The sequence below is a fragment of the Oncorhynchus keta genome, chromosome 7 (genome assembly GCF_023373465.1).
Source record: "Oncorhynchus keta strain PuntledgeMale-10-30-2019 chromosome 7, Oket_V2, whole genome shotgun sequence".
NCBI lineage: Eukaryota > Metazoa > Chordata > Actinopteri > Salmoniformes > Salmonidae > Oncorhynchus > Oncorhynchus keta.
In genome coordinates, this window is record NC_068427.1 from 25,887,943 (window position 1) to 25,902,498 (window position 14,556).

General features: G+C 40.7%; 1 protein-coding gene across 1 annotated transcript in view; it reads right to left on the reverse strand.

Moving 5' to 3' along the window:
- Positions 1-14,082, reverse strand: part of LOC118386209 (immunoglobulin superfamily member 3) — a 145,149-nt gene extending 131,067 nt beyond the window's left edge. The window contains exon 1 of the mRNA XM_035773752.2: positions 13,915-14,082. Coding sequence (XP_035629645.2) covers positions 13,915-13,942 — 28 coding nt within the window. The 5' untranslated portion in view covers positions 13,943-14,082. The remainder of the gene's footprint in view (positions 1-13,914) is intronic.
- Positions 14,083-14,556: the final 474 nt, after the last annotated feature.

The window sequence follows — 14,556 nt, forward strand, 5'->3', positions numbered from 1 at the left end:
CAGTGGCAGGGACTGGGAGACTACTCAGGATCGAGGCAAAGATGAATGGAGCAAAGTACAGAGAGATTGTTGATGAAAACCTGCTCCAGAGCGCTCAGGACCTCAGACTGGGGCGAAGGTTCACCTTCCACCAGGACAATGACCCTAAGCACACAGCCAAGACAAAGCAGGAGTGGCTTTGGGACAAGTCTCAGTCCCTGCCACTGAAAAACATCCCCACAGCACAATGCTGCCACTACCATGCTTCACCGTAGGGAATGTTCTTGAATAGCCCAGCCAGAGCCCAGACTTAAACCCAATCGAACATCTCTGGAGAGACGTGAAAATTAGCTGTGCAGTGACGCTCCCCATCCGACATGACAGCTCTTGAGAGGATCTGCAGAGAAGAATGGGAGAAACTCCCCAAATACAGGTGTGCCAAGCTTGTAGTGTCATGGCAAGAAGACTCGAGGCTGTAATCACTACCAAAGGTCCATCAACAAAGTACTGAGTAAAGGGTCTGAACACTTATGTAAATGTTATAAACATATATATTTTTTTTAACACATTTGCAATTGTCATTATGGAGTATTGGGTGTAGATTGATGAGGGGGGAAAACGATTTACTCAATTTTAGACTAAGGCTATAACGTCACAAAATGTGGAAAAAGTCAAGGGTTCTGAATACTTTCCAAATGCCCTGCATATTACCAGTACAAATAATTAATGTCTGAGTAGAATATAGAAGGGATCTCAGTGAACAATGGAACCTGTGGGAAGGTATGTTTGGCATAATGTCTGTGAACACACAGTCCTTAACAGACAACACACTGTACATACTGTGCCAGTCAGGTGAGGTGCTGAGGTGCTGACTTGCTGCACCCTCGACAACTACTGTGATTATTATTATTTGACCATTCTGTTATAATCTCCACCCAGCACAGCCAGAAGAGGACTGGCCACCCTTCATAGCCTGGTTCCTCTCTAGGTTTCTTCCTAGGTTTTGGCCTTTCTAGGGAGTTTTTACTAGCCACCGTGCTTCTACACCTGCATTGCTTGCTGTTTGGGGTTTTAGGCTGGGTTTCTGTACAAAACTTTGAGATACCAGCTGATGTACGAAGGGCTATGTAAATACATTTGATTTGATTTGCTATTGTTATTTTACTGCTACTGTTTAATTATTTGTAACCTTTTCTTGTCTATTTTTTACTTAACACTTTTTAAAAATGCGTTGTTGGTTAAAGGGTTTGTAAGTAAGCATTTCACTCTAAGGTCTACACATGTTATATTTGGCGCTTGTGACAAATACAATTAGATTTGATTTGATCTGGTCAGCATGTTAAGAAGGAGTTCCTAATGTTGTACTCAGTGTAAATCATCACGAGTGACACACAGTATACAGGTACAGTACTGCCTGCTGTTACTATGTCAGCTTGGCAATAATAAGAAAAGAGATATGATCTACCCCAGGAACAAGGTCACATATGCTCAAAGGAGGTTTTGTTTTGGTAGGACATGTTGGAGAAAACACAGGGGAATCGGAGACGCTTATTACACAATCAGGAAAATCATGTGTGAGGAAATGCAGGGGAGAAATTTACCCAATACGCTGTCATGAAAATGAACAATTTCATGTAGACATGAGGTCACACCAGGAAATATAGACAATAAAGAAGAAAGAGCAACCATATTGACAAGATAGATGACTCAACACCAGCTCAACCGCAACTGTAGCATATTAGCAGTGGGTGGGTGTCTAATGCACACCACCCAACTACTATATTCACTTTGTCGATGAACGCTATTCTCAGAAGCTCTCAGTGTTCTATGTGTTTACATATTGTTGATGTAGGTACTAATGCAAAGATTACGCAGTTGGGATCGAAGGGATAAAATCAAATCAAATTGTATTGGTCACATACACATGTTTTGCAGATGTTATCGCGGGTGTAGCGAAATGCTGTTCCTAGCTCCAACAGTGCAGTAATACCGAACAATGCAAAACAATATATGCAAATCCCCAAAATAAAAATAAAGGAATTAAAAAGTATAGAAATATTATAATGAGCAATGTCAGAGTCCGGAATATAAATATACAGTTGAAGTCAGAAGTTTACATACGCTTAGGTTGGAGTCATTAAAACTTGTTTTTCAACCACTCTATAGTTTTGGCAAGTTGGTTAGGACATCTACTTTGTGCATGACACAAGTCATTTGTCCAGCAATTGTTTACATACATATTATTTCCATTATATAATTCCCTGTATCACAATTCCAGTGGGTCAGAAGTTTATATACACTAAGTTGACTGTGCCTTTAAACAGCTTGGAATATTCCAGAAAATGATGTCATGGTTTTTTTTCTCCCACATGTTTATTTATTTATTTATTATTATTATTTTTTTAAATACAGATCAACAACTTACATTCTTACATCATACAAAACAGAACGCAGGTATTAATGAGAAAATAATGGGGGGAGAAAAATTGTAAATCTTAAATTATGGAATGATTTAGGAAAATGTTATTCTTGTTATTTTTCACTAGGGTTCATGTTTTAATAAAATAGTTAAATTCAATTAAAAAATAATTATAATTTTGGTATAGAATTTTGGAATGATTTGACAAGAATTTTAAAAATTCACAATCGTTTCAGTGGTCTTGTTATCATTGCAATAGTAACATATTTTATCTTTCATGTCAAAAACATAGGCAGTGTTCATAATGGTAAATAAGTATTTTGCAAGGTTTTCCCAAAATTCTGACACAAATTTACAAGTGAGACAGATTCTCACCTTCTTTTCACAGAAAACACAGATATCATCAATAGCCACAAAATTGGATATCATAGATCTACAAAGATCTCTTTGTAGCCAATTATTGAATATATTTTTGGTTTTCTTAATTTTAGGAGAGGGTTAGATATATCACATGGATATATCTTACGTACATTTTTTTAAGTGCACTTCCTTAACTTTGTTTGGTATACAATATTTACAAGGCCTTAACCATGCATTTTTTCCAGGCAATGTCAGGAATAAGCATGTTCCAGAAAAACTTTCCTCTCTGTATAAGTTGTTTTTTTGAATGAAGAATTTGTCTTATATATTTATTACAACAAGATTTCTCAAGTAAGCCCACACCTTCCAATCTGAGTTCTAGATAAACTTTGTGATCATTACCAAAGCTAAGACGAGTTTTCATAAGTGTAGTTAGACCACTGGGAACGGCTTGGATCACAGAAATAAACTCTCTGAAAGGTTTTGGAATCTCATTCAATGCTATGTTGTGAGAATATTGCCTTTGTTTTCGACAATATCAAGAACAAAGTCAATATTCCTCTCATGCCAGCTGGGGTAGAACAATGACTTATTCCTTACAGTTATGTCTGAATTATTCCACAAAAGAGCTTTATGTGGGGGAAAATTGTGCAGGAAACATATTTTCTAGGCCATTAAAGCTTGTTGGTGAAACCTAGCCAATTCAGCAGGTCATCTTTCAGGAATATAATTACATTTCAGTAAAAATTGAAGACCTCCCAACATATTGAACACATTATTTGGAATGAAATACCATATTGAATCAGTATTGATCAAGCATCTTTTCAACCAGTTTATCTTGAAAGTGTTATTTATGTCGACAAAATCCAACACTTCTAGACTGCCTTCAGCTCTTTTGTTAGAAAGGATTGACTTGTTTAGTTTGTGAGACTTATTTTTCCAGATGAAGTCAAGAAAGGTCTCATTTATCTCTTTACAAGTAGCTGGATTTACACATAACGATAATGAGGGGTACACAAAACGAGACAGTCCCTCTGCCTTGGACAGAAGTACTCTCCAAAGTATAGAAAGATCTCTTTGTAGACAATTATTGAATATATTTTTGGTTTTCTTAATTTTAGGAGAGAAATTCAAATTTTGTCTGGCTAAGTGTTTTGACAGATGTATTCCTAAATATTTAACAGTCCTTTACAGGAATATTTTCTTTTTCTTTATCATCAGAGTCAAATAAACATAAGATTTCACATTTAGAAACACTCAATTTTAATCCTGATGCAATAGGAAATGCAGTTATAGCAATATCTAGAGATGAATAAAAATGAATAAAAATTGAGAAATTGGGCATCCCTGTCGTACACTTCTGTTGATACTGAATCTTCAGGAAATATTAAGGTTTAGTAACACAGAACTATTTATATCTTTGTAAAACATACAAATTACTTTCATAAAATTTTCACCAAATCCAAAAAGTTCGAGACCTAAAGAGAAATTCATGTTCAATTGTGTCAAAAGTTTTACAGAAGTCCAAAAAAAGTCAACCGCATCTGAGTCTATTGCATCGGAAAAATCTAAAAGGTCCAAGACTAAACGAATGTTAGTGTCACGGTTTTCATGTGGTGAAGGAGTCAGACCAAACTGCAGCGTGTATATTGCGATCCATGTTTAATCACACAACGTAAACACGAATAAACACAAACACTACAAAACAATAAACGAAAACCAAAAACAGCCTATACTTGTGTCAACTAACACAGCACAAGGACATCAAGACACTCAGGACAATCACCCACAATACAACCAAAGAATATGGCTGCCTAAATATGGTTCCCAATCAGAGACAACGATAAACACCTGCCTCTGATTGAGAACCACTTCAGACAGCCATAGACTTACCTAGAACACCCCAATAAGCTACAATCCCACTACATACACACCACATACAAAAACCCATGTCACACCCTGGCCTGACGAAATACATGAAGAAAAACACAAAATACTTTGACCAGGGCGTAACAGTTAGAGCTTATGTGACGGCCCTCATTAATCCTGTTTGAGTCTCATTTATAATGGTATCCATTCCTTTCTTTAATCTTTTGGCAAAAACCAGAGCAATCCATTTGTAATCAATATTTAATAAAGTAATTGGTCTCCAATTGTCAATGAGAGAAGGGTCTTTATCGGGCATCGGAATCAATGACATAAGGCCCTGTTTCATAGTGGAGATCATTTCCCCACTTTTAATGCAATCTTGAAAAATTTAAAATCAGGTCTTCTAATAACTCCCAAAACTGTGTATAGAATTCAACTGACAGCCCATCAGGGCCAGGTGATTTCATCTGTCAGGCCATCAGGGCCAAGTGATTTCATCTGTCAGGCCATCAGGACCAGGTGATTTCATCTGTCAGGCCATCAGGGCCAGGTGATTTCATCTGTCAGGCCATCAGGACCAGGTGATTTCATCTGTCAGGCCATCAGGACCAGGTGATTTCATCTGTCAGGCCATCAGGGCCAGGTGATTTCATCTAGGCCATCAGGATTTCATCTGTCAGGCCATCAGGACCAGGTGATTTCATCTGTCAGGCCATCAGGGCCAGGTGATTTCATCTGTCAGGCCATCAGGGCCAGGTGATTTCATCTGTCAGGACCAGGTGATTTCATCTGTCAGCCATCAGGGCCAGGTGATTTCATCTGTCAGGCCATCAGGACCAGTGATTTCATCTGTCAGGCCATCAGGGCCAGGTGATTTCATCTGTCAGGCCATCAGGACCAGGTGATTTCATCTGTCAGGCCATCAGGACCAGGTGATTTCATCTGTCAGGCCATCAGGACCAGGTGATTTCATCTGTCAGGCCATCAGGGCCAGGTGATTTCATCTATCAGGCCATCAGGGCCAGGTGATTTCATCTGTCAGGCCATCAGGGCCAGGTGATTTCATCTGTCAGGCCATCAGGGCCAGGTGATTTCATCTGTCAGGCCATCAGGGCCAGGTGATTTCATCTGTCAGGCCATCAGGGCCAGGTGATTTCATCTGTCAGGCCATCAGGGCCAGGTGATTTCATCTGTCAGGCCATCAGGGCCAGGTGATTTCATCTGTCAGGCCATCAGGGCCAGGTGATTTCATCTGTCAGGCCATCAGGGCCAGGTGATTTCATCTGTCAGGCCATCAGGGCCAGGTGATTTCCCTTTTTTCATTGAATTCAGAGCCTCTAATTTTTTTAATTGACACAGGTGAATCACAAACTGAGTGGAAATCATCCTCAATTACAGGGACATCATTCTGAATGTGGCAAATGTAGCTTTCACAACCATCTTCCTGAAATTGAGAGCTGTAAAGGTTTTCATAAAAATAATTGACAAATGATGATATTGTAATGGGATCTTTGCATAAAATATCATTAATTTTGAGTGCAGTTATAGATTTTCTTTGGTAGTTTCTCTTTTCAAGTGCAAAAAAGTAACTAGTGTTTCTTTCCCACTCTTCAATCCATTTAACTCTTGACCTTACAAAGGCACCCTTTGCCAGATCCGTGTAAAGCTGTTCTAATTCTAGTTGTAAAGATTTGAATACAGACTCCTCTTCTTCAGATAGATTATCTTTCTTTAGAAAACTGTCAAGCTTGCTCATCATCTCCTTTTCTCTAAGGTTCTTTAATTGCATCAGCTCTTTGGCGCGTTTAATAGCTACCACTCTGATTTCATATTTGAAAAATTCCAATCTACTTCCATGACCCAAGTCTTTTCTTGCAAAAATATCTTTAGCTAATGATTTGATGTTTTCAATGAGAGTAGTATCTTTAAGAAGTGTGTTGTTTAATTCCCAGTATCCTCGAATACCTTTTGATTTTTTAGTAGCTTGTAAATTCAGGGAAATCAAGTGATGATCAGAAAAGGGAGCCAACTGATGATCTACATCTATAACAAATTGTAACAAAAAAATGGGAAATTATGAATAAATCTATTCTAGATGTACGTGACATAGTTTTGTTGGTCCAGGTATAACCCTTTGCATCCGGATTGAAATAACGCCAGACATCCTCAACACAGAGATCATTGCATAATGTAGTGATAATATTGCTATTTTGAGGGCTTTGACTCGTCCTAGGAGGAAAACGATCAGCAGATGCATCAGGTGTTTCATTAAAATCCCCTGAAAAATGTATTTGTCACATACACATGGTTAGCAGATGTTAATGCGAGTGTAGCGAAATGCTTGTGCTTCTAGTTCCGACAATGCAGTAATAACCAACAAGTAATCTAACCTAACAATTCCAAAACTACTACCTCATACACACAAGTGTAAAGGGATAAAGAATATGTACATAAAGATATATGAATGAGTGATGGTACAGCACGGCATAGGCAAGATGCAGTAGATGGTATCGAGTACAGTATATGAGATGAGTAATGTAGGGTATGTAAACAAAGTGGCATAGTTTAAAGTGGCTAGTGATACATGTATTACATAAAGATGCAGTAGATGATATATAGTACAGTATATACATATACATATGAGATGAGTAATGTAGGGTATGTAAACATTATATTAAGTAGCATTGTTTAAAGTGGCTAGTGATATATTTTACTTCAATTTCCATCAATTCCCATTATTAAAGTGGCTGGAGTTGAACAGACTGTTTAACAGTCTGATGGCCTTGAGATAGAAGCGGTTTTTCAGTCTCTCGGTCCCTGCTTTATTGCACCTGTACTGACCTCGCCTTCTGGATGATAGCGGGGTGAACAGGCAGTGGCTCTGGTGGTTGCTGTCCTTGATGATCTTTATGGCCTTCCTGTGACATCGGGTGGTGTAGGTGTCCTGGAGGGCAGGTAGCTTGCCCTCGGTGATGCGTTGTGCAGACCTCACTACCCTCTGGAGAGCCTTACAGTTGTGGGCGGAGCAGTTGCCGTACCAGGCGGTGATACAGCCCGACAGGATGCTCTCGATTGTGCATCTGTAGAAGTTTGTGAGTGCTTTTGGTGACAAGCCAAATTTCTTCAGCTTCCTGCGGTTGAAGAGGCGCTGCTGCGCCTTCTTCACGACGCTGTCTGTGTGGGTGGACCAATTCAGTTTGTCCGTGATGTGTACGCCGAGGAACTTGAAACTTACTACCCTCTCCACTACTGTCCTATCGATGTGGATAGGGGGGTGCTCCCTCTGCTGTTTCCTGAAGTCCACAATCATCTCCTTTGTTTTGTTGATGTTGAGTGTGAGGTTATTTTCCTGACACCACACTCCGAGGGCCCTCACCTCCTCCCTAGGAGGGCCGTCTCGTCGTTGTTGGTAATCAAGCCTACCACTGTAGTGTCGTCCGCAAACTTGATGATTGAGTTGGAGGTGTGCATGGCCACGCAGTCATGGGTGAACAGGGAGTACAGGAGAGGGCTCAGAACGCACCCTTGTGGGGCCCCAGTGTTGAGGATCAGCGGGGTGGAGATGTTGTTACCTACCCTCACCACCTGGGGGCGGCCCGTCAGGAAGTCCAGTACCCAGTTGCACAGGGCGTGGTCGAGACCCAGGGTCTCGAGCTTGATGGCGAGTTTGGAGGGTACTATGGTGTTAAATGCTGAGCTGTAGTCGATGAACAGCATTCTCACATAGGTATTCCTCTTGTCCAGATGGGTTAGGGCAGTGAGCAGTGTGGTTGAGATTGCATCGTCTGTGGACCTATTTGGGCGGTAAGCAAATTGGAGTGGGTCTAGGGTGTCAGGTAGGGTAGAGGTGATATGGTCCTTGACTGGTCTCTCAAAGCACGATGGATGATGATGGAAGTGAGTGCTACGGGGCAGTAGTCGTTTAGCTCAGTGAGCCAAATCAGCTCTGTTTTTTTAAAGGCAGTAAATGAGCTGAATTTACTGTTTCACTGCCAGACAAGGCTCCGCTGATAGCCAGGTGTAGCAGTGGTAAGGTGTTGGGACTGCTGTTTGGACAGCTTTATGTAGGCCCTAACAGTTTGTGGGCACCGTTTGCCACCGTTATAGTGCAATTCATGTATTGTTTAGTGTTGTGTGGTATGTAAACATTATTAAAATGACCAGTGTTCAATGACTATGTACATAGGGCAACACTATGTACATAGGGCAACTGTCACATTCTGACCTTTATTTCCTTTGTTTTGTCGTTATTTAGTATGATCAGGGCGTGAGTTGGGGTGGGTAGTCTATGTTTGTTTTTCTATGATTTTATTATTTCTATGTTTCGGCCTAGTATGGTTCTCAATCAGAGGCAGGTGTCATTAGTTGTCTCTGATTGAGAATCATACTTAGGTAGCCTGGGTTTCACTGTTTGTTTGTGGGTGATTGTCTATGTTAGTTGCTTGTGTCAGCACAGTTCTTATGATAGCTTCACGGTCGTTATTTGTTTATTGTTTTTGTACAGTTTACTTGGTGGTTTTCGTCATCTATTAAATGATGCATTCACACTGCGCTGCGCTTTGGTATGCTTCTTACGACGATCGTGACAGCAACACTCACAGGTGCAGGGTTGAGTACCGGGTGGTAGCCTGCTAGTAACAGTGACTAATGTTCAGGGCAGGGTACTGGGTGGAGGCCAGTGACATGGAATGAACACATCGGATATGGAATGAAAGCATGTTTATGCATGTATTCTGACTGTGTGTGTGCTCTGTATCTATGGAGAGAGAGCACATCTGGGTGGGGTCATTATTACTCTCTGATACCAGAAGCAGAAAGCGCATGGTCGCCAGGAAACAGGAGCCTGTGTCCAGCTTACAGTCCCTCTGTGGTGTGGTACTTTCTAACTATGACTTTGCCGATAGCTACTTTATTGAGGACCATTTTGCTTACTTGCCTTGTAGTCGCTGCCAAAAGTGCAAGGGATATAAAAACACCAAATATTCATATTTTTACTCGTTATTCGTTATTCACTGTGTATTTATTCCTCATGTCACTATATCAATATTTTCTGACTTTTTTATCTTTAGCTCTGCATTGTTGTAAAATTACCCTTGAGTAGGCATTTCACTGTTACTCTACACACATTGCTTACCAGATAGGTGACAAATAAAATGTGATTTGGTCCATTTATTCATGAATTAATTCCGATTATGGTAGCATTACATTTTTTACAGTATAGTACAGTCAGTTTTACAATATTGTACTTTGTGTCATTGCACAGTACTTGCTTTGATACCGTTTTAAGATTACACTAGGTGTACTGTAAAATTAAATATATCCTGTAAATTACTGTCAAATTCACAACAACCCCTTTACAATGTGGGTGAGCTGTTGGTTTACTCAAACTCAAAGGGCATTTGGGGGTGGAGTATTGACTCCAGTGTTTTGCCTCAGACGGACACACACACACACACACACACACACACACACACACACACACACACACACACACACACACACACACAGCCTATAAACTCTGTGCTGACTGCTGACACTCCTCTGCACAGAACTAAATAGAAGAGGAAAGCTCTCACACAGCCTTGATAAGAGAGTGCCATGCATTACCATGGTGATCTGTCTATTGGCACCTAATCAAACCAATCAGATGTGGGTTTAGTGTTTGTAAACACAGATTTCTAAGTCCTGCTGGTGTGTAGGTTGGCCGAGATCCCGCCTCAGGGCTGATAAATGATCAGGTCAGTCGGTTCTCATCTCTGCTGCTGCCTACCCGCAGAGGAGGAGAAACATGAGATGTTTACCCCAGAGCTGAGTCATGCAAACAGCTCTCTCTCTCTTAAACACATACACACGTAGGTGCACACACACATACACACAAAGGCACGTGTGCATTCACTGACGCAATCCAATCTTCTTATGCAAACTGTGTCTCTCTCAAAAGCTCTACCTTCTCTCTCTTTCTCTGCCACATTGTCTTGTATCATACAGAATACAGATTTTCTAATCGGCCATCAGATTCTCTCATCGTTTTTCTCTACTCTTCCCTCTCTGTCTTTCTGTCCCTCTCCTTGTATCTCTCTCTCTCTCTCTCTCTCTCTCAGCACCTGCCAAACCCAGTTGGCAGCACACCTCTGCCCAAATAAAGAAATCAGAGCTTCATGACTAATTGTTGCATCATTACTGCCTTCATGGGACCTTGGTCTCCCCAAATCCAGAAAACACCTGCTATTTTTGGGGTCAGTAGTATTGACGGTGCTTTAAGACTGTGTTATGCTGGGGAGGGTTGTGAGTTTGGTCAGGCTGGAATTACCACTTTGTCACACAATGACCATCAGTTACCATCTTTACTATACCCCTTTACTGTAACAGATACTGTCCATGTACTGTCCTGTATCTTGGTCTTAGTAATAGATCAATCCTACATGTTTGGAGCATGCTCTGAGCAACACATATCTAGCAGAAGTGTATTTTCCCATAGAGATAACACAACAGCAGAACTATTTTAGGCCTCTACTGACTCCCACTTCATCTACCGGTGTGTGTTTTTGTGTGAGAGAAAAGTGTGTGTGTGAGTGACAGAGAGAGAGAGATGGGTTTCAGTATTCTATCTAAACTCCCCCTTCCCCATAAAACTTGCTTCCTCAGTTTGAACCAAGCCAGCCTGTTAGCAAAATGTTTTTATTTGATTTGAAATAGCTGATGGGAATGCCTCTCACCATTAAAACATGCTTGACACATAGAAATCGAAACACTCCATTTCCATTTCAGAGGAACAACCTCCCACTATCCATTTGTATAAACGTATGAATTCATTTTGAAGATGGTCCATTTTTTGAAAAAGGTAAATATGGGTTTTTTCTCTCATTGATATTTGCCTTGGGAAGGTGATTTGGTAAGTGCAGTATGTTTTGTGAGATTGAGCTAATATTACGAGGAAGGGGAGGGGATGTTAGTGCATCCTTATTTTATGACTAGTTGTAAACAACAGCATTTGTAGTCTGTCCACCGCTGAATGAACACCTTCCTAATATTGTGTTACAGTGGTAAAGTACTGTGTTACAGTGGTAAAGTACTGTAGGGGGTAATCATAGGGTAATGTCAGGTAAATATACATCACTTTCTATTAATATGATGCACTTAAGGGTAGCACACACTAAGAGGCTCAGATTGTAGTTGAATAGCTGCTTCATACAAACACACACACACACACACACACACACACACACACACACACACACACACACACACACACACACACACACACACACACACACACACTACTCATGTCCAGAGACAGAGGGCTGGTGAATGACACAAAACACTAGTTTCACAACATGCAGTTGCTTTGTTTCTTGCACAAGTCTGTTTGTACTTGTGCCTGTTTGAAGAGCCCAGCCACCACAGATGTGATGCTGCTCACTACATGAAAGAGACGAAAGTCCTAGACACACGGAGCAGACTGGAGCAGACTGGTCCACTGTGCCTCTGTCCCCTCGCCTCCTTGGCCCTGCTGTGTCAAGCTGTGGGACAGTGATGCCGGGTGACAAACCTGCCTGAATGTCAACCAGACACCAGCCATGGTAGCCACAATAGCTGAGAGCCGACATACCAGCAGAGACAGAGGAAGAGAGATATAGGAGAGAGAGAATTTAGGGAAATAGAGAGAGAGAGAGAGAGAGAGAGAGAGAGAGAGAGAGAGAGAGAGAGAGAGAGAGAGAGGAAAGAGAGAGAGAGAGAGAGAGAGAGAGAGAGAGAGAGAGAGAGAGAGAGAGAGAGAGAGAGAGAGGAGGGAGAAAGGGGGGGTTGAGGCAGAGGGGGAGCAGAGAGAGAGCAACAAAAGATGGCAGGTCCTGTCAATCTCTGTATTTCTCATCTCTCCATGTTTTAACATTTACATTTACATTTAAGTCATTTAGCAGACGCTCTTATCCAGAGCGACTTACAAATTGGTGCATTCACCTTATGACATCCAGTGGAACAGCCACTTTACAATAGTGCATCTAAATCTTTTAAGGGGGTCTCTGCCAGGTCACTCAAGATCCACTGCGAAATTCAACGTCTGTCCAGGTAAACAGGATGTAGGGAGATTACTTCAAAACTGGCCACTAGAGGCAACAGTAAGCGCTGCTACTTTCAAGTAGGCTTGGGGTTTGCTAGGCCGTTAGGTGTAAGACACAAGCCTTGGCTCGGACGGCTGAGCTTTCAATCCCAGTGATAGGCACTAGTTTTAAATTGCTTTGTTTTAACCCTATCCCAAACCCTAATTCTTAAAGTGGAACTGACAGTGTTTTAACTACTTTGCAGATATGAAACAATCAGACAATCTTAATATCAGTCAAAAATGTCAAATTCCCAGTTTATGCTACAAAACCAACTTCAGGAGAGGTTTTAAAAATAGGTTCTATTTTACTCAACATTCCATGACGTAACGTACACTAAGGCATTGTTGGCAGAATAGATGGATGCAGTTCAATACATGATTAATATAATTCACCAATACATTTCTTGGTAGTCCAAAAAAGATTGCTATCAGGTTCTAAATCACAGGTGGCCTGGGACATTGTTTGCTGCCTCTATTCGGGATGCACTGTTTCAGTTTCAATGATTCAATATTTTGGACAAAAACTGACTAATGTAACTAAGGCTTGGGAATGTCTATACAATCAAACTAGCAAAGACAATGATCACAAGTCAGTCATAATGTGGCTAATAGGCTAGTGTATCTATTTAAAAAAAAACTAACCTTAGCTAGCTAGGTAGCTGCTAGGAGGATGTCATGTCTTGTCATTCGAGGATTGGGTGAGTGACTGACTTTTTCCCCTCAAATTGTTTTTCAGTGGCTATACACAGCTAGAGATGTAGGTGTCATTTGGTTAGCTAACAAAAACTTGAATGAATGTTATTCAGTTAGCATATATCTTACGTTTGCAAATTCACTCTGACAATCAACTCCGATTTCAGAGCACTCTCATCTGAGTGTGCCAGAGTGCAGAATATGACCGGTGTCAGCACACAGCTGACAGGTGTTCTCTCATTTGTGTCTGGAAGTAGCTAGTTATCAAGCTAGCCAACGTTAGCCAGTATCTTGGGTGCTTGGTTGGGACAAAACATGTATTGGCAGGCAAGCTGCAGAAGGACAAGTAGGCTACAATTCCCCATAGTTTATTAGTGCAATTTTGACTGTGGGTTTATCTATCGTTCCTTCGTTATATTTGAGCTCCTCTTGCTCTGGCTAGCATTGGTTGCTGATCTTCTTGATGTGCATAACTGAGGGAGAGAGAGCCTACCTTTTCTGTGGTATTTGCAGAAATCCATTCAGGTGTATTTTGTGGCTTTTGGCGGATGTGTTCTAATGATCAAAAGTCAGGCTGTTGAAACTGCACACACAGTTCAGTTCGAAGTGAATGATGGCAGGCCTGTGTGGCAAATTACTTGTTTGCAGAAAGGCCTAATGTAGATCTGATTGGCTATGGTACACCGGTCTGCATAGACTCCAATCCTGGATTAGACAGTTGTTTTTATTAGCTTTTATTTACTACAGTGTCTATTCATTTTAAAATTGCACGTCCACTTTTCCATTCTATATTGCTATAGAATAGGCCTTAGTATACGTAATTCCCAAACATTTGAAGAATTTATGAAAACGTGAAAATGAAAAATACACCCTGGGGGTGTATATGAACAGATTTGAATATTGAATTTTGATAAAATGTTCTCAGTTCCACTTTAACATTCTGAATGAATGTCTAAACTTAACCTTCGAAATGTGATGTTAATGAATAAATGAATGAATAAATGTTAGAATCTGCAGTGAGATTGAGAGCTTGTTGTACATCTACTGTGTATCAGCTCATAAACTGAAATGACCCTCATGTTGAAATGACACGAGTTTTACTGAAAATTATACTGTCACTGAGATGATAATTCAG